This window comes from Nyctereutes procyonoides, unplaced genomic scaffold (assembly GCF_905146905.1).
Source record: "Nyctereutes procyonoides isolate TBG_1078 unplaced genomic scaffold, NYPRO_anot_genome, whole genome shotgun sequence".
NCBI lineage: Eukaryota > Metazoa > Chordata > Mammalia > Carnivora > Canidae > Nyctereutes > Nyctereutes procyonoides.
Window position 1 is genome coordinate 39,167,394 of NW_026575131.1, and position 23,413 is coordinate 39,190,806.

At 58.5% G+C, this 23,413-nt stretch overlaps 5 protein-coding genes across 11 annotated transcripts; all 5 read left to right on the plus strand.

The window, feature by feature from the left end:
* The first annotated feature begins 461 nt into the window (after positions 1–461).
* TUSC2 (tumor suppressor 2, mitochondrial calcium regulator) lies at positions 462–3,383 on the plus strand. Its single transcript, XM_055343731.1, has 3 exons — positions 462–746; positions 1,847–1,967; positions 2,099–3,383. Exons 1-3 carry the CDS (start codon positions 601–603, stop codon positions 2,162–2,164), a joined length of 333 nt encoding a protein of 110 aa, XP_055199706.1. The 5' UTR covers positions 462–600; the 3' UTR covers positions 2,165–3,383.
* A 2,093-nt stretch (positions 3,384–5,476) lies between these two features.
* Positions 5,477–10,369, plus strand: HYAL2 (hyaluronidase 2). Of its 4 annotated transcripts, none has more exons than XM_055344547.1 (4): positions 5,477–5,585; positions 7,614–8,584; positions 9,089–9,178; positions 9,638–10,369. In XM_055344547.1, the coding sequence occupies exons 2-4, from the start codon at positions 7,667–7,669 to the stop codon at positions 10,046–10,048; spliced, it is 1,419 nt and encodes a 472-aa protein (XP_055200522.1). In that variant the 5' UTR covers positions 5,477–5,585; positions 7,614–7,666; the 3' UTR covers positions 10,049–10,369. The 4 variants fall into 4 exon arrangements, with proteins under 4 accessions (XP_055200522.1, XP_055200521.1, XP_055200523.1 ...); XM_055344546.1 differs by lacking the exon at positions 5,477–5,585 and adding an exon at positions 6,686–6,789; XM_055344548.1 differs by lacking the exon at positions 5,477–5,585 and adding an exon at positions 6,931–7,186.
* Positions 10,370–10,442: 73 nt separating this feature from the next.
* Positions 10,443–16,310, plus strand: HYAL1 (hyaluronidase 1). Of its 2 annotated transcripts, XM_055344551.1 has the most exons (4): positions 10,443–13,834; positions 14,357–15,280; positions 15,634–15,723; positions 15,918–16,310. In XM_055344551.1, exons 1-4 carry the CDS (start codon positions 13,805–13,807, stop codon positions 16,233–16,235), a joined length of 1,362 nt encoding a protein of 453 aa, XP_055200526.1. In that variant the 5' UTR covers positions 10,443–13,804; the 3' UTR covers positions 16,236–16,310. The 2 variants fall into 2 exon arrangements, with proteins under 2 accessions (XP_055200526.1, XP_055200525.1); XM_055344550.1 differs by lacking the exon at positions 10,443–13,834 and having other exon boundaries at positions 13,845–15,280.
* A 1,472-nt stretch (positions 16,311–17,782) lies between these two features.
* On the plus strand, positions 17,783–23,314 carry HYAL3 (hyaluronidase 3). Of its 2 annotated transcripts, XM_055344557.1 has the most exons (4): positions 17,783–17,893; positions 21,395–22,305; positions 22,686–22,775; positions 22,893–23,314. In XM_055344557.1, exons 2-4 carry the CDS (start codon positions 21,412–21,414, stop codon positions 23,157–23,159), a joined length of 1,251 nt encoding a protein of 416 aa, XP_055200532.1. In that variant the 5' UTR covers positions 17,783–17,893; positions 21,395–21,411; the 3' UTR covers positions 23,160–23,314. The 2 variants fall into 2 exon arrangements, with proteins under 2 accessions (XP_055200532.1, XP_055200533.1); XM_055344558.1 differs by lacking the exon at positions 22,686–22,775.
* Positions 17,903–21,369, plus strand: NAA80 (N-alpha-acetyltransferase 80, NatH catalytic subunit). Of its 2 annotated transcripts, none has more exons than XM_055344559.1 (2): positions 17,903–19,539; positions 19,722–21,369. In XM_055344559.1, exon 2 carries the CDS (start codon positions 19,724–19,726, stop codon positions 20,489–20,491), a length of 768 nt encoding a protein of 255 aa, XP_055200534.1. In that variant the 5' UTR covers positions 17,903–19,539; positions 19,722–19,723; the 3' UTR covers positions 20,492–21,369. The 2 variants fall into 2 exon arrangements, with proteins under 2 accessions (XP_055200534.1, XP_055200535.1); XM_055344560.1 differs by having other exon boundaries at positions 17,903–18,446; positions 19,661–21,369.
* Positions 23,315–23,413: the final 99 nt, after the last annotated feature.

Below are 23,413 nucleotides of genomic sequence, written 5' to 3' on the forward strand. Positions count from 1 at the left end.
TCTTCAGACTGAACGTAGCTATACATTTGACCAATTCCTTAATTTTCCTTAGGTTTTGTTTCTCCTCTACGTGCAACAGTGTAGATTGCAGAAACTGGGAGTAAAAGGGAGTCCAGAGGGCAGTGCGCCGCCTGGCCTGGGGCAGCCCTAAAGTGCTGGTTGCGGGGAAGCTGGTGGTTGGGCAGGCCCGCTGGACCGGACCTCTGCGGGTCGAGGACGTCGGAGCCGCCACACAAGAAGAAAGCAGGAGGACACAGCGTCCACTTTACAGGGTGGGAGCTGTCCCAGCTGAACAGAGCGTGGCCTGCAGGGACCTGACGTTTCGCAGTGCCTGCTGGGATGCCTAGCTTCTGAAAAGGCTATTGGTCCCGCCCCGAGGACCGACGAGAGAGCCAGCCAATCAGAGAAGGCAGCGTGCAGAGTGTGCGGAAGCGGAAGTGAGGTTTCCGTGGAGACAGCGGAGCCTGCGGAAGGCGGCGGCGGTGGCGGCGGCGGCAGCGGCAGCACCTGCCTGCGGAGGCCGAAGCAGGGCATGGCGTCGCCGACTGTCCTGTGAGAGCAAAGCGGCCGCGGGGCTCGCCATGCGCCGGCGGCCCTGACATGGGCACCAGCGGCTCCAAAGCTCGGGGCCTGTGGCCCTTCGCCTCGGCGGCGGGGGGCGGCGGCCCGGAGTCGGCAGTCGCTGAGCAAGCTTTGGTGCGGCCGCGAGGTCGAGTCGTGCCCCCCTTCGTTTTCACGCGCCGCGGGTAAGGGTGCGGATTCCGCCCCGGGGAGAACAGGCGGGCGGCGGGGCGCCCCACGTCAGAGGGATCTCCAGTTCGAGCCAGGAAAAGTCCCATGTTTCGGGCCCCCGTGGGATCAAGAGGTGGGGAAAGCAGAGCAGTCAGTTCCTAGAGACCTGGCTGCTCTGAAGGTCTCCCTAGGGGAAGAATGGGCCTGCGGCTTGTCCATGGGCAGGCCCTCTGCACGGTAAAACTGAGATAAAGCCTCCCTGAGACTTCAGGATTTCTTCCTTTCATCCCTTCCAGCTCAGCATGAAAGTTGAAGGCTCCTAGCCTCCGTCTCCTCCAATTCGTCTGAAGGAGGAATAACCCTATTCTGGCTGTTTCCATACCCCACCGTGGTGGCGTTGGGTCTCTGAGGGTAGTAGCCAGGAAGTAGGATCCTAGTGTTGAGGATGGAGCCTGGGTAAAAAGACCCTCACCCAGATACGTTCTCCAGATCTAGAGCACTGACCTCCCCTATCTTTTCATGGGCCCAGACAGACTACTATATTGGCCTGCCCCTGTTGGGCCCAGGGAAGTGGTACTCGTGATGCTGGAGACTTGACTGTAGATACTAGAAAGAGCCAACCGTGGTAGTTTGGCTACAACAGCCACCTGGGGTGGGTGGGGAGGATTCAACCTTTTTCTCTAGGCTCCCTCCTAGCTCAGGCAGCTGCCATCTCAGGTTGGCCCAAGGCCAGCAGTATTTTCTGGAGTGAGACACACGCCTAGGTCATCATGCTACCCACTCTAGAAGTCCTGGGTGAAGGCAAGGGCCTGATGTTGACGTGGCTACTTTTTGCTTAACAAACCAATGATGAGAACTGGCTTTGGCAATGTGCTCTGATATGATCTCTCTTCCTAGAGCCTGAGAGGGTAGCCCTGGCTACCATCCCACTCCCCACTTGCTTCTAGTAGACCCAGGCCCCAAACAAGGGTTTCTTCCAGCTTATTATCCTCTCTTCCTCCCACCAACGTTGTTCCTCCCCATTTGGAGATGGGTACACTTCCCCGTAGTCTGGTCATTTGCCATGACCGGGTATGGGGCTCCAGCCCAGCCCGTTCCCTGTCTTTCCACACAGCTCCATGTTCTATGACGAGGATGGGGATCTGGCTCATGAGTTCTACGAGGAGACAATCGTCACCAAGAACGGGCAGAAGCGGGCCAAGCTGAGGCGGGTGCATAAGAACCTGATTCCTCAGGTGAGGGGCTGGGCAGTGGTCATAGAGCCTATGTTGAGTATATGGAAGTAGACCCAGATGGGGTCTGCTGTCATGGTGGGGGCTTTTTGGGGGGAGGAGCTGGCCCTCACAAGCCTCTGTTTCCACGGCAGGGCATCGTGAAGCTGGATCCTCCCCGCATCCACGTGGATTTTCCTGTGATCCTCTATGAGGTGTGAGCCTGGGGAGTGGCAGGCATAAGCACTCCCTACCCCATCAAGAAACTCCCAGGCTCAAGGTGTGGCTTCCATTAAGGAACCTAAGCTGGGGCCACAACCCTGAATAAACTGCATTGGCCTGGAAACTTCAGCTGTGAGCAGGGCAGTCCTGCAATATTGGTTGGGTGTTGGTTTGTATGTGGACAAGAGGTGGCTGGTGGCTGGCGAGGGCTATGGCAGAGTTACCAGCCCACCTTCCCCAGCAATCCCTATAAGGAGCATGGCAGGGCATATGCTGGTCAGGAATGCCTGGTTCCTGCACCCTTGCCTGGCCTGCTTTCTTCCAAGCTTGCCTAGGGCCCAGCCCTGCTAGGGGCTACAGCACTTTACAAGCAAGGTCTGCCTTCTTCCAGCCCCTGGGCTGTGGGAGCTATACACAAGTGGGAACTTCCTTTCCCTCATTTCCCTTACCCCCTTGTTGGAGCATTTCAGCCGTTTGCTACCTCGATTCCTTCTGTGTTGGACAGAGGCAGAGGGCAGTGCAAGCCTGATTCTTCCTGCCCGCCTGCTCATCTGTTCCGACTCTCAGATGGATGGACAGTTTTCTGGCTGTTAATAGGAGATGGGACTGATCCCTCCCCCATTGCAACTATTGTTGCCCCCCCGCCCCCCACACACACACCCAGTTGAGAGGGCATAAGACAGACTGGATCAGGAAGGGCTATGATGCCTGTGCCTATGGGGAATTGCCCCAACCCACCTACTTTGTCTATTCCTCCTTGCCTTTGTGCCAGCCCCCCCAACACACACACACACACACACACACACACACACCTACACCTACCCCTGCTATTGGGAGGAGATCATCTGCCACCCTTTGGTGAGGGACAGCACGCTAGGGCTGGTGCCAGTAGCGGTAAGGAGCCCACCACCCTTTTTCCTACAGTATACCCATCCCTCAGGATCAGTCAACGGAAGGTACTAGAGCCCCTGGGTAGAGACATAAAGCAGAGATCAACCATAAAGGAATACTTAAAATGTGAAAGTTTGTAAATAGTCTAGTCCATGATGTTGGGGCACAGTCTGATTTCTACATCAAAATGACTTTTTTTTTTAAGTCCTTACTGTGCAAGCTCTGTGCTTTTAAGAGTATGGGAAATGGCTTGGGAAGGGTGGTCCCCAATCTAAGAAAGCTGTTGTGTTATTTGTTTAGTTTCAATAAAATTATTTGTAGACCCTGCATACAAGAGTGCCATCTGCTGTGACAAACAGTGTCTAGATTGGGCCACTCTGATGGCCCCCATGTGTATCAGCAAGGCTCAGTCCCAGTAAGCCTGAGCCCAGCCTGTGGTCATCCCAGCTGTGACCAGCAGGTGGCAGTGTATTCACAGCCCTCAGGGCAGGCCCCCTCAGAATGGAAGCCCCTAACTTGTCTATTGTGTTTAATAGGTGGGGACTATTGGAAGGAATTGGAAGGCTTTGGGGTGGTTCACTAGGAATTGGCCCCACCTGCCAGACCTGATGTGAGACCATCACCTCAGGTAATTCTCGAACAGCTATCCTGCCCCAAGCAGTGCCAGCTGACCTCACATGAAGTCACAGCACAAACCCCATGGACTGCCAAGACCCATCTTAAGTGGACAGCAATCAGATGGGTGCTACCATGCCCTTGGCCTACTGCCAGGCTATGTAGCCCAAACCCACCTGCTTCCTCCCAGAACTGCATGTGGATTCCACCAGGAGAGTGGGCTTGGGGCTTCTATTCCATCATGCAAAACTCACCCACCTAGTACTCCGTTTCTAACTGACACTGTGTTCTCACCTCTAGTTGCACCCTGTGTACATTTGGCCTGCACCTCTCAGGCCCTGCTATAAGGCTGCTTCTCAGCTCAGCCCTTGGCCATCAGCCCTCTTCTCGTTAGGAAAGAGGGAGTTTAGGGACACAGGCTTCTGGGTCTGGGGAGTTGGCCTGCCAGTCTTTTGGAGGCTTAAATTTGTCACATCCGGAGGAGGATCATCCTGTGCAGCCTTTGTAGTTCTTTGGGCACCTTCCCACTTTCCTGATCAGATGCCAGACATAAGGCCTATCATCCTCTATTATCCCCCTTACCGCCCCAAGGCCAGGGTTCTTCCATGCCAGATGGCATCCCATCTCCCATCACCACTCTCCCAGTGTGGGGGAACTCCCTGTGTTCAGCCTGCCCCAGCTGACCCCAAAGCTGGAAACAATGGGGGGTCAGGGCAGTGCTCCTCCACTCCCTTCCACTGGGCTGTGCTCACTTCCTTCCTGCTGGCTGCCTGAGGAAGTGTCCTGCCCTGGGACAGTCTGGTCTGGCCTTTGTTTCCCCAGGGGCCCCCACCCTCGCAGTTTCCAAGGCTTCTGTCCCTTGTGGAGCTAGCACAGTGGTATGGGGACACACCCTCCCTTGCCATGTCCTGGACTCCTTGGTCCTCAGGGACAGACTCTGAGGCATGTACCCAGTTGCCCCAGTTGCCCAGTCTTCCGCAGCCTTCTGTTAGGACAGAGGCCCTGGGTATCAAGGAGGTGGGCTGGTAGGGTGAACAAGGTAAGCTCAGGGTGACTTGAGGATGTACATACTTGTCCAACCCTCTGGAACAGTCTGCTGAGACTCTGCTGCAGCTCTCTCTGGGGCCAGCCCTGTTACAGGCATCCTCTTCCTATGGAAACAACCCTTTTCTCACCAGTTATGAGCTCCCTGCTCTACAGTGTCTTGGTGAAGTTCACCCAGGAATGTCCTCTGGCAGGAGAGCTGGAGGCCTATAGACCCCTCCCAGCCCGTCCCACCCCAACCCTGCAGTCACACACATCAACACATTGTCCAATCTGTCACTTGGGATACTTCCGCTCTCAGTGGAAAAAAAATTGACTCAGCTCTTGGAAGTTCCCCCAAACCCCTTAGAGCCAGTTCCCTTCTTCACCACCTGTTTTTGGGGACCTTGAGGCAAGCATCCCACCACTGGGGTCCCTGCACTCACAGGCTATTGGATTTGAGGATGGCTCTCAATCCCAAGGGAAGGTTTAGAAGAGCTCTCGGGGTTAGGAAGCTGCCGGCATGGTGCAGGCTGTCACCTGAGCCAAGTCCCACAGCCTTCCTGTCACCTGGTGCAGTTCGCAGGGCCAGGGCATACTGGGGGAGGAGGGGGGAAGGCAGCCAGCCAGCAGGGCAAGCCGGAGGGAAACAGGGTCAAGGCAGTCCCTTCCCCCGCGCTGGTTCCTGGCCCTTTCCTCTTGGAGGGGCAGCAGGAAGTGAGGAAAAAGGGCTGGGGTGGGAGGCGGGAGCGGGTGGGAGGGGATGGGGTTTATCAAGTCGCCGGCGGGCTGCCCGGCGGGCAGCAGCTGGTGTGAGTAGCTTAGCTGGAGAGGCTCACCCGGGGAAGGAGGGAGGCCGCCGACCTACTGGGCCCACGGGCTCCCACACAGGTGAGCCCAGTGCAGGCGACTGGCCTGCAACCCCGTAGATCCGCTCGCAGGAGCTCTACCTCTCTCCTGTCCCTGGCACGCGGACGGGAATGGGCTGCTGGTGCAGACCCAGGCCCTTTGGGGAGCTGAGCCCTGTACGGGGTTCGGCGGAGAGGATCTAGGAAGAGGCAGGGAGGCCCGGTCTAGCTCCAAGCCTGCTCCTCAGCAGGAGGGGCTCGTGGGGCGAAAGGGCTCCTGATAGCGGGTGGAGATTCGGGGAAGACCCTTTAGCCAGGCCAATTTCTCTGCAGTCGGGCCGGGCACTTCTGCAACCGCAACAGCCTTCTCAGAGTTGAAATAAGGCCTGGGGGGCTCCTACCCCCAGGGCCCGCTGGGCTTACCGGCCCCCAGCGGGGCCGGCCAAGCTGCGACTCAAAGCTCGTGTTGCCAAGACAACCACTGCCTCCACCCAGCCCGGCGAGGGCTAAACGGCAGGAGCTAGGCCCCCTCTCTCCCAGTCGGGCAGGGGGCGGGGCTTCCCTTCAGACTGGGACGGGGGGAGGGGAGCCCTGATCCGTAGGGACCTGGCGATACTGTCCAGGGAGGCCCGAGGTCGGCTCTGGTCACCGTCTCTCTCTCCAAACTACGGCCCAGGGCTGGAAGCTACACTCGCGGGTACAGGGCCAGATCCTGGGCTGCCCCCAGCCAAGGCCCCGGGTGCCGCAGCACCACCTTATGGACGGGCGGAGGAACACCGCCTTCTTTATTCCCTCCGCGACTCGCGTCCCGGATGCTGTCCCTTTAAGCTGGCTGGTCGCGCGGCCGAGCGGAGGACTGTACCACCGGCCGCGGGCTGGTGGGGGAGGAAATCTTGGGCTGACTGGAGCTCGCGCCTGAGACTCCAGAAGAAGGCCCCGTTAGAGGGGCCTCATGGCCCTAGATGGGTGGCCGCATTCCTCGGCGGAGGATCTGGGGACCCTGGAGGCCTAAAGGCGGCACTGGCTGCGCGAAAGTGAGGCCCACCTCCCCGCCGCCGCCGCAAGTCCTGCCCGGGGCCCACCTCCACGCTGGATTCTTAAAGGGCCCGCGGGCCGGGCTGGGGTCGGGGGGCGGAGCAGCAGAGGCGCCGAGCCGGGGCCGCGCCTGGGCGAGCGGCCGGAGCGGGCCGGGCTGGGTCGGGGATGGCGGTGGCCGTGGCGCGGGTCCCGGCGGCGCCCCGCGCGAGGTGAGGGCGAACGGTGCAAGCCTAGCGGCTCTCCCCGTAGGCTGGGTTTGGACCCTCGGGGATGCGCCCAGCGGGGCGGCCCAGGGACCCCCCCCCCACCCGGCCCGGCTCAGGCCCCACGTGCGGGGCGGGGGCGGGGTCCCGCACAAAGGCCAGGAGAAGTGAGCTCCTCCCGGGGCCCGCCTGGCGAGCGGGCGCGCGCATTCCCGGTGGCTGCGCAGGGAAGGGCCGGTCGCCCGCGCCGCCACGGGAGGTCTGCCGCCCCTTTGTCCCGGTGGGGCCTCCACCGAGCTTGGGAGAGAATGTCTGCGCCTGAGACAAAGTCCTGACAGCCTCGCTCTCCCGCCAGGCGGGTGCTGCACAGATACCAGCTCTGCGGCTGTCTTCCAGCTTCCTGGTGGCTGCTTGAGCTCTGCCCTGCCTTATCCCAATGCTAGCATTTCTCTAGATCAGTTCTTCACGGGGTACAGAGTGGGCCTTGGGTTTGGGGCTCTCTGAAACCGTGTGTTGTTGGGCGGTGTGCAGGATCCGTATTTCTGAGCAGCGAGTCCATAGCTCAGCCTGCCAATTCTCAGACCCACAGATCTACCAGAGGTCTCTGCCCAGCCATAAGCCACCTGCTCCAGGAAGGAGCCCTGTGTTCCTGGCAGTGAGTTCCCAGGGTGTCTTGCCTTCTCAGTGGTCTGTGGTCTCTCAGACCTGTTACAGTCCCCGAACTGGGCACAGTGCCCCACACAGCTTGGGCTTTGCGGGTGTGAATGGGTTTGGGGTGGGCACCTCCAGGATTCTGTAGACTGACTTGCTCTCTCCCATCTTTCCCCCAGTTCCTGAGCTGGTGTCAGGCAGGTGACACCACTGTCTCCCTGCAGCCCCCAGCATGTGGGCAGGCCTGGGCCCTGCCGTCACACTGGCCCTGGTGGTGGTGGCATGGGCCGCCCAGCTCAAACCCACAGCACCACCCATCTTTACCGGCCGGCCCTTTGTGGTAGCATGGGATGTGCCCACACAAGACTGTGGCCCTCGTCTCAAGGTACCACTGGACCTGAAGGCCTTTGATGTGCAGGCCTCACCCAATGAGGGTTTTGTGAACCAGAACATCACCATCTTCTACCATGACCGGCTGGGCCTGTATCCACGCTTCAGTTCAATGGGGAGGTCTGTGCATGGTGGCGTGCCACAGAATGGCAGCCTCTGGGCACATCTGAAGATGCTGCAGGAACATGTGGAGCACTACATTCGTTCGCAGGAGCCTGCAGGCCTGGCAGTCATTGACTGGGAGGACTGGCGGCCTGTGTGGGTGCGCAATTGGCAGGATAAGGACATATACCGCCAGTCATCGCGCCAGCTGGTGGCCGTTCGCCACCCTGACTGGCCTGCAGACCGTGTGGTGAAGCAGGCGCAGTACGAGTTTGAGTTTGCCGCCCGGCAGTTCATGCTGGAGACACTGCGCTTCGTCAAGGCAGTTCGGCCACGGCACCTCTGGGGCTTCTACCTCTTCCCCGACTGTTACAACCACGACTATGTGCAGAACTGGGAGACCTACACCGGCCGCTGCCCTGACGTTGAGGTCTCCCGGAACGATCAGCTGGCCTGGCTCTGGGCCGAGAGCACAGCCCTCTTCCCTTCCGTTTACCTGGACGAGACGCTTGCGTCCTCCACCCATGGCCGCAACTTTGTCAGCTTCCGAGTTCAGGAGGCCCTTCGTGTGGCTCACACCCACCACGCCAACCATGCGCTCCCGGTCTATGTCTTCACACGACCCACCTATAGCCGCAGGCTCACAGGCCTTAGCGAGGTACGTGCCTTCCTGGGCCCTGCCTTCTTCCCCAGGGAACCACTGCAGGTTTGGGATAGCAGGGGGCCTCCTGCCCCCTAACTGACTAGCTGCCCTAAATCCCCTCCCGTCATTCTCTCTGGGACCCTGTGAAAGGGTGGCAGAGTAGGTCTCTCCATTTTGCGGGTAAGAAAATTGAAATCCAGAGAGACTGAGAAATTTGCTCAAAGCTTCCCAGCACACCCGAGGCAGAGCAGGGACTTGGGACTAGGCATTCTGACTTTGGAGTTTATCCTGATAGATACATCCTAGATTCAAGTGGACCATTGGCTTGAGAAATGGAAGCCAAAGTACTGAAGCAAATGGCTTGCACATCTAATGAGAAAATGTAACAACCTCTGCCTTAGGCTGGGGAGGGGTACTGGGCTGAGGGACCAGCAAGTCAAAACAGGCCTGTCCAGCCTGTCTTGTCCTCACCCTGTGGTCTCAGTCTTCCCCATTGACTCTCTTCCTCCTCCCACACAGATGGATCTCATCTCCACCATTGGTGAGAGTGCAGCCCTGGGCGCAGCCGGGGTCATCCTCTGGGGCGACGCAGGCTACACCACTAGCACGGTGAGTAAGAACCCCCCCTCCACCAGCCTGCCAGAGTGGAGTCTGCAGGAGGCAGATAGACAGGTGCAGCTTTGGGCTGCCTACCTTAAGGTGGGCAAACCATCCTAGTCTGGGTCCCTTGTCTGTCTCACACCCAGGCATCTCTGATCCCAACAGAGAAGAAAGCATTCTTCCCCTAGTCCCAGGAAAGGAGTCATGGTATCCTGAACAGCCTTTGAGTTCCACCCTTACCCCCTTCACCACCCCCCCCCCACACTTCCCTCTTCCCCTGCTGGGCTTATCCCCGTCCCCTCCTCCCTTCTCTGCAGGGACAGGGACAGTAGGGCTCAAACATGCCTGTACATGTACACAGGTGGACACTGTTAAAAGAAAGTACAGACCTTGCAGTGTGAACACAGAATGTCCATCTGGGCCTATGGGCTGAGGCGGCTGACTCTGATCCCTGGCCTTTGCCCCCAGGAGACCTGCCAGTACCTCAAGGATTACCTGAAGCGGCTGCTGGTTCCCTACGTAGTCAACGTGTCCTGGGCCGCCCAGTATTGCAGCTGGGCACAGTGCCATGGCCACGGGCGCTGCGTACGCCGTGACCCCAGCGCCAATACCTTTCTGCACCTCAGTGCCAGCAGCTTCCGCCTGGTGCCTAGTCACATACCTGGTGAGCCCCAGCTTCGACCAGAGGGCGAGCTCAGCTGGGCTGATCTCAACCACCTGCAGACACACTTCCGCTGCCAGTGCTACTTAGGCTGGGGTGGCGAGCAATGCCAGTGGGACCATACACGGGCAGCTGGGGGTGCCCGGGGGGCCTGGGCTGGGTCCCACCTCACCGGCCCGCTGGCTGTGGCAGCCCTGGTGCTCACCTGGACTTCATAGAGGTCTCTCACCTGGCTGCCAGGCAAGCTGGCCTCTGCCACAAGAGCTCTGCTAGGCCTGTAGGAGCCTGCGAGGGGTGGACTAACTGGAGCCTGGGTGGGGGCAGAGCCCCTGGGATCCTCAGCAGGGCGTCCATACCAGCTCTCACCCCCCTGTTCTAAGGGGGAGGGGCAGTCCCCTGAGAGGCCCCTTCTCTCCCAGCCTGAGAGGAAGAGGGGCACAGCCGGGCCAGAGAGGACCTGACCCTACTCTCCTGCCCCTGAATAGTTTATTATTATTATTTTGGGGTCTCTTTTGTAAATTAAATATAAAACAACTGCTTCTGTGCTTGGACTATCTGCACCTACCTAGGCCAGGACACGTGAGAGAGACTCGGGGTCTCTCAGGTTTGAGCTCAGCTCTGTCCCTGTGAGGCTCTGCTGGGGACATCTTATTTGTTATATGCAGTCCATGGAACCCGGAGGCCCAGAGCTGCCCGTTCTGCAGCTGCTCTGCTGGGGCAGGGGCCACTGGGAACAGAAGGATTCACATTGCACCCCAACACCAAGGACCTTGCTTTCTCCATATTGATAAGAAAGCAGTTGGGCCCAACATTTTGTGAAGGACCAGACTCATTGTGCTCGCCCACTTGCCCCTGGGTCCCTAGCTGGGCCAGTGCCACTCACCTCACGTTGCCCATCCAGGGAGAAAGGGGAAGTAGATATTTGATAGTCCCTGGCTGGGCAAGTAGCCAGACCACCCCTCCCTACTGTTCCCACAGGCAGGGACGTCTCCTCCACTCCCAGCTCCCAAGGGCAGTGGACTCCAGCCACACATGCCTCTCCCCATCTGGGTCACAGTCCTCCACTAGGGTTTGGGACCTCGTCCCTGTCCCGCTGCAAAGATACACAGTGGTGGGAGAGGTAGGCATCTTGAGTCTGGGAGCAGAGACATCCTCAGAGGTCAGCCCTGTCCTGGCCATGGGAGAATGTGGCTTATCCCTAGCTGTCCCAGGGGAGAGGGGTAACTGTTGGAGTAATCAGATTAGCTCTGGCCTGCTTCACTCCCCTGCTTTTGAAGTTACCTGGTCTCTGGGAGCAGAAGGTCTCTGCTCCTCTTCTCAGTCATCAGACCCACACTTGGGGTCCCCTTGTGTTAGTGATGACACCAGCCCTGCCCTCAGCATACACTGAAGGTGAGGAGACAACACTCCAGAATCAGCCAAGTGGTGAAGGGGGCATTCCAGCCACAAGGACTCAAAGGAGGTATCCTCAAGGAAGTGCTTTCTACACTGAGTTTTGAAAGTGGAAGCGGAAGCTTGATAGTAGAGATAAAGTGAGGGCAAAGACTGGAGAAAGTCAGAACACAGCTGGCACTTGGCAATCTGAGGCTGCGGGGTGGCCAAGGGGTTACTGCAGGTGGGGCAGGGTGTACGCCTGACCTTGCCTGATGGCGGTGACCATCTTACCTGTGCAGTAAACACACAGTAAACACACATGCCGGTGCTAGGCTGCATCTGTGAGCCACACCAGGAAAGAGTGCTGTCCTCAAGGGGGTGCACACTAGATGCAAAGGCCAAGTCAGATGTGCTCGGGGGAGCAGAGCCTGGAGAAGCAAGCCACACCAAACTGATGTCAGCTCAGGTTGTAAAGTGATCCTCGTCCCTCTGGCTGGTGATGGCAGAGAATGGAGGGAAGGGGCTGGGTGGTAGCATCAGGAAGGCAGTGTCAGTTCACCTGGTGGAGGAGGGGTACCCAGCTGCTCATGGCCATGGTGGGGAGAAGCCTGCTGGGCAGAAGATAAAAATATTGGTCAAGGAAAAATAGGTCAAGGAAGAAGCTGTGACTTACTGCCCTCGCACCTCTGACTTCCCCTACCCAGCTGTGACCCTCAAACACACCTGTGAACTACCCTACCCACATCTGTAATACCCAACCTCTGTGACTTCCCATCTAGCTAGGAATTCTTCATACCTATGCAAAGCTGAGATTTCCCCCACACATATGATCTTACACAACGGTTTCCTACCCCCAACATCTGTGACCTGTACCCATCTAGCTGTGGCCCCCTCCGTGCAAACCTGTGATAACATCACTTTCCAGGAGGACCTGGAAGACAGTCTCATGGCAGGTGTAGGGACCGCCACAGCTGTCGATGGGTGGGTGAGAGTAACGGGGAGCGAGGTGGCTCAGACCCAGGGTAGGCACACAACCAGAGAGAGCAGGCAGGGCTGGACCACGAAGGTGGACTGACCCCAGACACATACAGCACTTGGACCATTCCGGCCAGACCAGCTCAGCAGGGGCAGGGCCCTCAGGTTGGGGAGGACTTCAGGTGCCCCAGCATCTTCCTGCTGTTCCACCATTAGAGATTCTCTGCTAAACTGAATCCAGATAGAGAATGCCAGCCTAGTGGTTGGCTGAATTGTGCCAATCGTGGCACTAGGTTTCTGGGGGCACCAGAAGGTAGCATGAACCCTCAGAGAGGGAGTCAGGGCTGTCTTGATGTTCTGTCCGCTCAGCCCTCGGGAGTTGTGCCAGGCTCTCTGAGCCTAATGGTCATCACTCTGGGACTCTGCTTTGTGAACAGGATCAGTAGCCACCACCTCTGGTGATCCTGTGCTTGGGTCCTCCTGCTTCTACGCAGTCAGCTTCTCCATCCTAGCCTGGAGGACCAAGTCCAGATGACCGGAAGCTATGTGACTGACTCATTAACCACTGTCAGGGGGCGGCACTGGCTCAGGCTCAGACGGGGCCATAGAGTCAGGTAGCACTTTCACCTGGACCAGGGACATGATGTTTCCTTCCACCCTGGCAGGTAAACCTGGGTGTGGGCACCTAGCAGGTCTCAAGAACCAGCTTCTGAATCAGCAAACAAATGAAATCATGAATGAACAAGCATGTGGTCACTGACACACCCATGGTCACACAAACATGGGGTCTCATAGTCACAAGACCCGAGTCTCACTGCCAGTCTCACTGGATCCCGTGTTTGCACAGACATGCTCTACTGGAGCTTGCACAAAAGCCTAGAGCAAAGATGAGCAGGGCTCCACAAGGATGCGCTCAGTGACCAGCCCAACTTCACAGACACAGTGCCTTTCACACTTGTCCCAAAAGCACAGGTGACTTACCCCTGGGCATGGTCAGTGTTGGGCCTGGGGCCTAAAAAAGGTCTTTTTTAATCAGAGGAAGATACAGATTAATAATGAATATATGATAATGACCTCAGTCTGGATTGCATTTGTCTTTGTACCAGCATAGCTATAAAATGTACTCTTTAATGTTTTGAGGAAGGGGCCCAAAAAGTCGAAAGTACCCGAGCCCCACAAATGTCCTAAGGTACCCCTGCACAAGAGTATGCTCCCTCCATCTCCAGTACCAAGGATCCCAGATGCCAGTATCACAAACAGGCCTGTCCAGCAGGGTCTGCCACCCAGGCAGGCCCCCTGCATTGCTGCCACCCCGACCCGAACCCCAACCCAAATAAAGCCACAAAGCCCAGTGGAGGTGTTGACCGTGTGGGCAGGGCCGCTTCCGGCCCAGCCCCACCTCCTAACAAGGCACTTTGTTAGGGATGCGAGGTGGCTCTGCTGCCTGGCCCAGCCCTCTGGCCAGGCCTGCCCCTCAGCCCGCCCCCAGACTGGGTGGGGTGACCCCCTGACAAAAGCTCAGAGTTTCCAGCAGCAGCTTCCTCCCAGAGTCTGGTGCCGCTGGGGCGAGTTGAGGAACAGAATCTTGCTGAGCCCTGCCTAGGCCCTCACTCTGGGGTCAGGAAATGTGGAGGATGAGGCCCTTCAGCCCTGAGGTCAGCAGGGACAAGTGGGCAGACTGGCGGGTATCCTGGAGGGTTGGGCTGACCTGGCGTTGGTCGCTGAGCATCTCTTCCTCCAGTGGCTGGCCAGGATTCCTAGGGGACGAGACAGGAAAGGATCCTCCATCAGTCAGGTCAGCCTGGGAGTTGAGGGCCTGGCTCTCAGCAGCTCTTCTCAAAACAGAAGTCATAGCTTCTGTCGCCCCCCCCCCACCCCACCCCTGCAACACCCCGGGGAAGGGGATTGTTTAGCTTAGGCACACCCTACACACACGAAGCCTGACAAAGTCTGTGGGAGACAAGAGGGCAGAGGCCCCATCCTAGAGGCAACTCAGATATGCACCCCCTCCGTGCCTTTCCTTTGCCCTCTGACCTCCCCAGAGCCCTGAGCCAAGGTCAGTGTTTACCTAAAGCTGGAGCTGGGGTGGATTAATGAGCAAGGGGCTTGGCGGGCCTTTTCTGAGTAGGGAGTCAGAGAGTTCAGAACCCGCTCTCAGCTTTGCCTCCCCTGGCCAGGTTTCCCTAGACTCATCCTCTGCCATGGCAGTCCATCTGCTTCCCACCTATGCCCTCTTCCTGACCTTGCTCGGCACGGCCCAAGGCTCCAGGAGCTCTGTGGTACCCGACCAGCCCTTCACCACCATCTGGAACGCAAACACCCAGTGGTGCCTGGAGAAATATGGCGTGGATGTGGATGTCAGTGTCTTCGATGTGGTGGCCAACCCAGGGCAGACCTTCCGTGGCCCCGACATGACCATTTTCTATAGCTACCAGCTGGGCACCTACCCATATTACACATCTGCTGGGGAGCCTGTGTTTGGTGGCCTGCCCCAGAATGCCAGCCTGGATACCCACCTGGTCCACTCATTCCAGGACATTCAGGCTGCCATACCTGAGTCTGACTTCTCAGGACTGGCGGTCATCGACTGGGAGGCATGGCGCCCACGCTGGGCCTTCAACTGGGACAGCAAGGACATTTACCGGCAGCGCTCACGGGCACTGGTACGGGGGCAGCATCCGGACTGGCCAGCTACTCGGGTGGAGGCAGCAGCTCAGGACCAGTTCCAGAAAGCCGCTCAGGCCTGGATGGCAGGCACCCTCAAGCTGGGCCAAGCACTGAGGCCTCGTGGCCTCTGGGGCTTCTATGGCTTCCCTGACTGCTATAACTATGATTTTCTAAGCCCCAACTATACAGGCGAGTGCCCACCAGGTATTGGTGCCCAGAATGACCAACTGGGATGGCTATGGCGCCAGAGCCGTGCCCTCTACCCCAGCATCTACTTGCCCACAGAGCTGGAGGGCACAAGGAAGGGACAGATGTATGTGCGGCACCGTGTAGGTGAGGCATTCCGTGTGGCTGAGGATGTTGGGGACCCCTATCTGCCAGTGCTGCCCTATGCTCAGATCTTCTATGACAACACGAACCGCGTTCTGCCCCTGGTGAGTCTCCTATGACCCCACCCACCTTGTAACCTATCTTGTCGGACATTAGGTCTAATAAGTAAGGCCCACAGCCTTGGGGCACTTTTATCCATTATTTTCCATTCCTTGAGCTCCTACTGTGTGCCAAGTTCTGTGCTCGGTAGAGGCGATTCAGCATTCATCACACAAAGATGTAGTACCTGCTGTGTGGCACTCACAGGCCAGAGGGAGGACAGGCTTGCCTCTTGCCACCAGGGCCAGAGCAGCCCCAGGCGGTGGTTATGAGTTATTTGTCCCATCCAGCGGTGTTATGGCAATCTGCTGAGGAGAGGGAGGAAGGCCCCTCAGAGCCATATTGTCCCTTTCCCCAGGACGAACTGGAGCACAGCCTAGGGGAAAGTGCAGCCCAGGGGGCAGCAGGAGTGGTGCTCTGGGTAAGCTGGGAGAACACAAGAACCAAGGTGAGCTCAGGCCCAGGATGGGGGTGAAGGCTGCGGGCAGGGGTGGGGCTGCCAGGCTGACTGGGAGGGGAGACCCTGGCTCACCCTTTCTATCCCTGCAGTCCTGGTTGGCCAGCAGGTAAAAGAGTGAGTCAACGCCCTAGATTGGCCCATGCGTGATCATGGTGTCCCTTACGTTCCTCCCCCCGCCTCAGGAATCATGCCAGGCCATCAAGGAGTATGTGGACACCACCCTGGGGCCCTTCATCCTCAACGTGACCAGTGGGGTTCTTCTGTGCAGTCAAGCCCTATGCTCAGGCCATGGTCGCTGTGTCAGGCGCCCTAGCTACCCTGAGGCCCTCCTCTTCCTCAACCCCACCAGTTTCTCCATCCAGCTCCCTCCTGGTGGCAGGCCCTTGACCCTACAAGGTGCCCTCTCCCGTGAGGATCAGATGAGGATGGCTGTGGAGTTTCAATGTCGCTGCTATCGTGGCTGGAAGGGAGTGCGGTGTGAGCAGCAGGGCATGCGGTAATTGGCCACACACCGGGATACACACATTGAGTACCTTGTTTACCTTAAAAATAAAATCGTTATTTTGCCAGCAAAAGTGGGTTTATTTGGGAACAGCAGAGAATTGCAATTTGAGACAAGATGCAGCATGCTGTTGCAAAACCATAGCCAAGTCCTGAGAACAAAGAAGAGGAATGCTGTTTTATAAAGGGGGGAGTGGGAAGGCCTGTTATAAACAGAACTCATTGGAGTGAAGTAGGAGTTTGAGGGTGGTGGCTTTTCATTGTTACGAGGCTCTCATTGGCTGGGCTGCAATCAGAAAAATCTTTCCTCCCGCAGGGGTAGTAAAGTAGGCTTCTTCTCCTTGGGTCTGTAAAGGGCTTCAAGAAATGGTTATGTCTGAATTCCCCCTTCTTGCCTTTGGACTCCATTTAAAATGAGGTCTCTTTTCTTCGGTTTCACAACCTAATGAATTCCGAGCCTGGCCACAGCTTTCTCAAGTACAAGCAGTAAAACATGATCATGATCACAAGTAAAACAAGTCATGATCACAGTCAGGAGTACTTTCAGCCACCATCAAGAGCATATGCCTGCACCTGTGCAAATGCTTAACAGACCAGGATAGTTACCTAAGGGGCTAGAGCCTCAGCACTCACCCAGCAGGGTCATAAACATCTCCAGAGACACCGAGCCAGTCTTTAAACAGTAGCAATCACAAGAATTGACGTTCACTGAGCACCTACTCTTCCCCAAATCCTGTGCTAAGCATTTTAAGTAGACTAGCTCATTCAGTCCTAACACGACGTTCTGAGGCAACAGGCACACAACTGAGAGGGCAAGCACTTTGCCCAAGGCTGCACAGCCAGAAAATAGAGAAGCTGAGATCAAACCCAGGCTGTCTAGCCATCGAGGTAAAGCCCTTAGGCTCCTACTGTGTGTTGACAGTAACCAGCCCTGCAACCTGAATCTGCTCTGAGGGCCGAGCCTCGCAAATAAAGCTCTTGCTTCCAGAGCTAGTGAGTGGCTAAGTCGTGCCGGCGCTGGGATCCAGAGGGCACAGAAGACGCTCGTCTCTCTCACTCCGACCTGATGGCTGTCGAGGGCGGCCCCTTCCGAGCATGCGGTCCAAATTTCAGGAGGAAGCTCTCCCTGACCGTTTCCACGCCGGACCCTTTCCTCCCGGAGGCCAATGGGAACGGAGACCTGCCCGAGCCTAGGGCGGGGCGGGAGGAGGCGAGGCGGAAGCAGAGCGAGGTGGAGGGGGCCTGCACGCGGCCAAGGATCCGGCGGGATGCGCCCCGGCAAGACCCGGCCGAGCGCAATGCGGGACGCCTCGGCAGCGGCCTGGAGCGGGGACGCCGGCTCAGGGCGGGGCGCGGCGAGGAGGGGGCGGACCTGCGCTGGGTCCCAGCCCCCGGGCTCGAAGAGGGCGGGGGGGGGGCAGGAGGCGGAGCCGCGGCCCAGGCCGGGTGTGCGTGGGCTCAGCGGCAGGGCGCCGGCGCCGGGGGCGGGGCCTAGGGGGGTCGCGGATCAGGCGGGGCGGCGCGGGCCGCGACGGCTGCAGTGCGTCCGCCGCACCGCTAGGGGCAGCGCGGGAGGCCGGCCGGGTGCACGCCACAGAGCGGGAACAGGCCGGAGCCGAGCGAGGACGCGGAGCATCCCGGACCTTGGCTTCAGCATGTCAGTACCTCCCCGTCCCCCCTCGGAGCGTGTTCGTTCTCCCTGCCCCCCCGCCTCCCCACGCGTGCGGCCCTCGAGGGGCTGTGTCGTCCCGCACGCCCTCCCTGCGTCTGTCGTTCCCTCCCAGAGCATGCCGAGCCACACCCACCCAGCTAAGCTCCCGAAGTACCCGCCCCAAGACTCAACGGTTTGTCACCCACTAGGAGGGAGGGGGAAACCGAGGTACAGGAGAGCCTTCCTGCCTCTCTCTGAGGACACAGGAGCCCCCCTCACAATGGGTGGGGTCGGCACCGAAAGGGTTAAGCCCGCGGGGAAGTCTGGGGCTCCAAGCCTGGGGGCGGATCCTGGGGCTTCCTCCCTCTGGGTCCAGGGCTGAGGCTGCTGCGGAGGTGGCTGGTGCAGGTGAGGGGCGTTCGGCCCTCTGAGTGTGTGTAGTGGGGGAGGGGAGGAGACGCCTCCCTGTGCATGCCTACCTGTGCCGTGTGGAATTGGCCTCAAGGTTAGGGGACTCTGGGGAGGTGGCGAAGGGGAGCCAAGACGTCCTCTGGAGCAGGTGAGTAGAAGGGTGAGGCCCAGTGGACCCCCCCACCGCCATAAACACTACCCCCAGCATGGACCCTCCTGGCAGCAGGGCCTGGGGTAGGAAGGGCAAACAATGGGAGTTAGGCGCAGGAGGCCTGAGCCCCCAACCTGGTGGCCGTTGGACACCCTTGTGGATTTAGGAAGGAAGCTGTGGTCCTTATCTAGGGTGACTATGAAACTCAGGCCAATGGGGAACCAAGCCTGCAAGAGCCACATTGCTGTGGGACCTTGAGCTAGGCCCCTTGCCATTGCTGCTGGAGCCCCATCTGAGGGGATACTTGGGTCTGTGCCCAAGCAAAGTGTCCCAAGCTGCGCAGTGTTGGGGAGGGGGCATGGGCTCTGTGCTCCTGGCAGGAAAGCCGGTTCAGGAAGGGGAAAAACCGATCCTAATGGGTGGGTGAGTGGTGCCTGAGGATCAGTCAGGTGGCAGGCAGGCATGGTCCAAGTGGTCAGAAAGGCTGGGACCTAGAATGCAGGGAAAAGGAAGGGACAGGGAGCTGCTCTTCTTCCAAAGAGAATCTTGGGTAGGTTTAAGTAGAGGGTCATGGCACCTAGCTTGCGTGTTTTGTCTGATGGCCAGCCAGCCGAGACAGTATAAGCTAAATCCACTGTCCTGTGGAGGACAAAGTTGTAGCCACAGCAGGCTGGGGCCAGGACCTTTGGGTTCTTCCCCAGCCTTTAGCCTTCGGCCTCCCTCCTATATAGGGCAGGACACCCTATTTTCTCTGCTGTCCACCTGATTCAGGTATAGGGGATGGTCTCCAGGTCACCTGTGCCATCAGGTGAGTATGGGGACAAGGTGTAGCTTACCAGTTCCAGGTCGCATGGCTCACCTAGCACTTGGTCAGTCCCTCCCTGCCCCAGTCCTGTCTGTCCTCCGTCTTGGCACAGCCTAGCATGGCTGTTGTCCACAGGAAGAGCACCTTTGGGCTCTGAGGAGATCCCAGTGTCTGGAGCCTGTACCCTTAATCTCCAGCCTGCCAGTGAGACACCTGCAACCCAGCAGGAGAGGACCTTGGCTCCTAGCCTGACTCAGCTGAGCCTGGTCTGGACCTTACATGTAGGTGAGAGCTTATTCTGAGCCCTGGCCCACCAAAGCTGGCCCCTACCCTAGACCCTACACACCAGGTAGAGCTGATCTTGAGTACCAGCCCAGCCGAGCTGACTCTGGATCCTGCACACCAGCCAGAACTGACCCTGAGCCCCAGGGTAGCTGAGCTGACCCCGGGTTCTGCATGCCATCCAGAGATGACCCTCAGTCCTGGCTCAACCGAGCTGACCCTGGAGCCCGCACACCAGCCAGAGGAGACCCCCGTCCCCAGCCTGGCTGAGCTGACCCTGGAGCCTGTGCACTGCCGACCTGAGCTCCTGGATGCCTGTGCCGACCTCATCAATGAGCAGTGGCCCCGCAGCCGTGCCTCCCGCCTGCACTCCTTGGGCCAGTCCTCAGATGCCTTCCCCCTCTGCCTGATGCTGCTGAGCCCCCGCCCCACACCCGAGGCAGCCCCCATTGTGGTGGGTCATGCCCGCTTGTCACGGGTGCTGGACCGGCCCCAGAGCCTCCTAGTGGAGACAGTGGTGGTGGCCCGGGCTCTGAGGGGCCGCGGCTTTGGTCGCCGCCTTATGGAAGGCCTGGAGGATTTTGCTCAGGCCCGGGGCTTCCGCCGGCTGCACCTCACCACCCACGACCAGCTGCAGTTCTATGCCCACCTGGGCTATCAGCTGGGTGAGCCTGTGCAGGGCCTAGTCTTCACTAGCCGACGGCTCTCTGCCACCCTGCTCAGGGCCTTTCCCAGAGCCCCCTCTCCCCGGCCACCCTACAAGGCTCCTAGTGTAACTGCCCAAACTGCCCCAAGAGCCCACAAGGGGCCATCGTTGCCACCACCCCCTCCCCTGCCTGAGCCCTTGACCTCCTCTCTCACATCTCCTGCTGGGCTCCCTCCACAAAGCCTGCTGGAGACGCAGTACCAGGATCTGAGAGGATGCCCCATATTCTGGATGGAAAAGGACATCTGAGGGCTACCCAGGGCAGGGCACTGTCCTTCAGGGTCGATGGACTGCTTAGGACACTACCAGCCTCAGCCCATGGGCCATACCTCAGGCTCTAGCCCCTGGGGACAGCTTTAGCCTGGCCACACTTCCTGAGTGCCAGTGGGGCTGGGAGATTGATTGCTCCATAGCTGTGGCTCAGAGCTGACAATGTGGTGGAATAAAGGCTTCTGTTGGGTGTGGCTGTGACAGTTTATTTGTTGACCCAGCCTCATCTTAGATCCCCTATCTCTGAGAGATCTGCTAGATCCACCTTGGTCCTGGGGCCATGGATAAAGGGACATCTTTGCCCTTTGCCTCTCTTACTCTCCCAGGCCCAGGTGACAAGGTGTTTGTTCCCTTCCACATTCACTCATCACCATTCACTGAGTGCCTACTGTATGTTAGGCCCTAGGCTGGACCAAGGCAATGGGCAACTAGGTAGACAGGCGTGCAGTGGCAGGATCTATGTTGGACAGTGGAGTGCGAGTGCCCTCAGTCCATTTGGAGATCAGGGGGAGATGGTGTCACAGCAGAGACCTGAGCACTAAGGAGGAGTTAAACCAGGCAAGGGGGAGGGTGTTAAGTGTTCTTGGGGCAGAGAATAAAGTGGATAGAGGACAGAAGGGGCCTGGTGAGTGCTGTGAATGGGCAATGCACCAGAGGGTGCAGTGGTGCCATGACAGACGGGAAGCATGGGAGGGGAGCTGCCCAGGCCGATATATGGCATAACTGGTCTGAGAGGGCTGGAGGACCACCTGGGGACCATGCTTTCCCTGCCCCCCCCCCCATCCTTGGGAGTAGTTGGGGGAATGTTCCTGACTTTCCCTGCTATGTGCAAGGTGCAGCCATGGCCATGGCCTCTAAGCTTACAGCCCCTCTCTCCTGCAGGTTTCCATCCCTGGGGCATGATCATGCGGCTGGGCCTGGCCCTGGTGCTTGGAGTGGCCCTGTGCCTGGGGTTTGACCAGCTCCCCCTGTGGGCTCCTGAACGCCCCTTCTCTGTGCTGTGGAACATACCCTCAGCACACTGTAAGACCCGCTTTGGTGTGCACCTGCCACTAGAGGCCCTGGGCATCACAGCCAACCGTGGCCAGCGTTTCCGTGGCCAGAACATCACCATCTTCTACAAGAACCAGCTCGGCCTCTATCCCTACCTTGGACCCAGGGGCATAACTCACAATGGGGGCATCCCCCAGGTTGTTCCTCTTGACCGCCACCTGGCCCGGGCTGCCTATCAGATCCATCAAAGCCTAGGTCGTGGCTTCACTGGCTTGGCAGTGCTAGACTGGGAGGAATGGAGCCCACTTTGGGCTGGGAACTGGGGCCACCGCCGAGCCTATCAGGCAGCCTCATGGGCTTGGGCACAACGGGTATTCCCCCACCTGGACCCCCAGGAGCAGTTCCACAAGGCCCGTGCTGGCTTTGAACGGGCAGCCCGTGCCCTGATGGAGGACACACTGAGGCTGGGCCAAGCACTGCAGCCCCATGGGTTCTGGGGCTTCTATCGCTTCCCGGCCTGTAGCAATGGCTGGCATGGTACTGCTTCCAATTATACAGGCCACTGCCACCCAGCTGCTCTTGCCCGCAACACCCAACTTCATTGGCTCTGGGCTGCCTCCAGCGCCCTCTTCCCTAGCATCTACCTCCCACCCAGGCTGCCACCTACTCACCACCAGGCATTTGTCCGATACCGCCTGGAGGAGGCCTTCCGTGTGGCTTTCATTGGGCACCCACATCCCCTGCCTGTCCTAGCCTATGCCCGCCTCACATACCGGAGCACTGGGAGGTTCCTGTCCCAGGTGAGTGAAAGTTGAGATCTAGAGGTCTGAGTGGGGAAGGATGGCCCTGTCCTAGGAAGGTCTGAAGAGAATACCCTTGCCCAGGGGAGTCTGATGGGGAGGCCCTATCCTATCCTGGATCATCTAAAATGGAAATATGCCTCTGCCTTGGAAAATCTTGAGGGGGAAGGCGAAGCCCAGCCTTTGGAGCACTGGTCTGAGGGGAGACATTCTCTGAGTGGAGGACCTGAGAAGCCACTCAGAGGCTAAGTGCCAAGAAACCTCACTCTAAAGGTGGAATCAGATCATAACAACAAACCAGAAAATTTCCTGGGAAGGTAGAGGTAGGCCCAGATGGATCTGGCCAGCTCAGTCCTGGCTTAGCAGCTCTTTGCCTCCAGGATGACCTTGTGCAGACCATTGGTGTGAGTGCAGCACTAGGGGCAGCCGGCGTGGTGCTCTGGGGGGACCTGAGCTTCTCCAGCTCTGAGGTGATCATTGCCCTCCAACCTGCCATGCAACCCATGCTGGAGTCCCAGGGTTGGGGAAAGACCATGTCAGACATGCCATGGAGCAGGAGCATTGATACATCCTTCTCCTCTCCTCAGGAGAAGTGCTGGCATCTCCGTGACTACCTAGTGGACACCCTGGGCCCCTATGTAATCAACGTGACCAGGGCAGCCATAGCCTGCAGTCACCAGCAGTGCCATGGCCATGGGCGCTGTGCCTGGCAAGATGGAGGACAGCTGGAAGCCTTTCTGCACCTGCAGCCAGATGGCAGCCCTGGAGCCTGGGAGTCCTTTAGTTGCCGATGTTATCCGGGCTGGGCTGGCCCTACCTGCCAGGAGCCCAGGCCTGCAGCTAGGCCTGAATAAGCAGCATAAAGCCAGAAGTTACCTGCCTCTGAGTCTCTTGTCCCTGCTGCCATTTTTCCAGTCCTGGAGGGAGGACTCTGTCCCACTATTGTCCTATTCAGTTTATGGTCAGTCTTCCCATACACCTTCCCAGCTTCCCATGGGATCCCTGGGAAGTGGAAGAGGCCAGAAAAAGATGTTTACACCATTTTATATTATTATTTTTTTGTTACACCATTTTAAAACCAAAAGTCGTCTGAGATCACTTGAACCCT

Excerpts from the sequence above, each read along its gene's own strand:
- NAA80 (XM_055344559.1), top strand. The coding sequence starts at position 19,724 with ATGACCCTCAGTCCTGGCTCAACCGAGCTGACCCTGGAGCCCGCACAC.
- HYAL2 (XM_055344547.1), top strand. The coding sequence starts at position 7,667 with ATGTGGGCAGGCCTGGGCCCTGCCGTCACACTGGCCCTGGTGGTGGTG. Across the intron at positions 8,585-9,088 it reads GGCTCACAGGCCTTAGCGAG|ATGGATCTCATCTCCACCAT; the intron begins GTACGTGCCTTC and ends CCTCCCACACAG. Across the intron at positions 9,179-9,637 it reads CAGGCTACACCACTAGCACG|GAGACCTGCCAGTACCTCAA; the intron begins GTGAGTAAGAAC and ends CTTTGCCCCCAG.
- HYAL1 (XM_055344550.1), top strand. The coding sequence starts at position 14,273 with ATGAGCAAGGGGCTTGGCGGGCCTTTTCTGAGTAGGGAGTCAGAGAGT. Across the intron at positions 15,281-15,633 it reads CGAACCGCGTTCTGCCCCTG|GACGAACTGGAGCACAGCCT; the intron begins GTGAGTCTCCTA and ends CCCTTTCCCCAG. Across the intron at positions 15,724-15,917 it reads GGGAGAACACAAGAACCAAG|GAATCATGCCAGGCCATCAA; the intron begins GTGAGCTCAGGC and ends CCCCCGCCTCAG.
- TUSC2 (XM_055343731.1), top strand. The coding sequence starts at position 601 with ATGGGCACCAGCGGCTCCAAAGCTCGGGGCCTGTGGCCCTTCGCCTCG. Across the intron at positions 747-1,846 it reads TTCGTTTTCACGCGCCGCGG|CTCCATGTTCTATGACGAGG; the intron begins GTAAGGGTGCGG and ends CTTTCCACACAG. Across the intron at positions 1,968-2,098 it reads ATAAGAACCTGATTCCTCAG|GGCATCGTGAAGCTGGATCC; the intron begins GTGAGGGGCTGG and ends TTTCCACGGCAG.
- HYAL3 (XM_055344557.1), top strand. The coding sequence starts at position 21,412 with ATGATCATGCGGCTGGGCCTGGCCCTGGTGCTTGGAGTGGCCCTGTGC. Across the intron at positions 22,306-22,685 it reads CTGGGAGGTTCCTGTCCCAG|GATGACCTTGTGCAGACCAT; the intron begins GTGAGTGAAAGT and ends CTTTGCCTCCAG. Across the intron at positions 22,776-22,892 it reads TGAGCTTCTCCAGCTCTGAG|GAGAAGTGCTGGCATCTCCG; the intron begins GTGATCATTGCC and ends TCCTCTCCTCAG.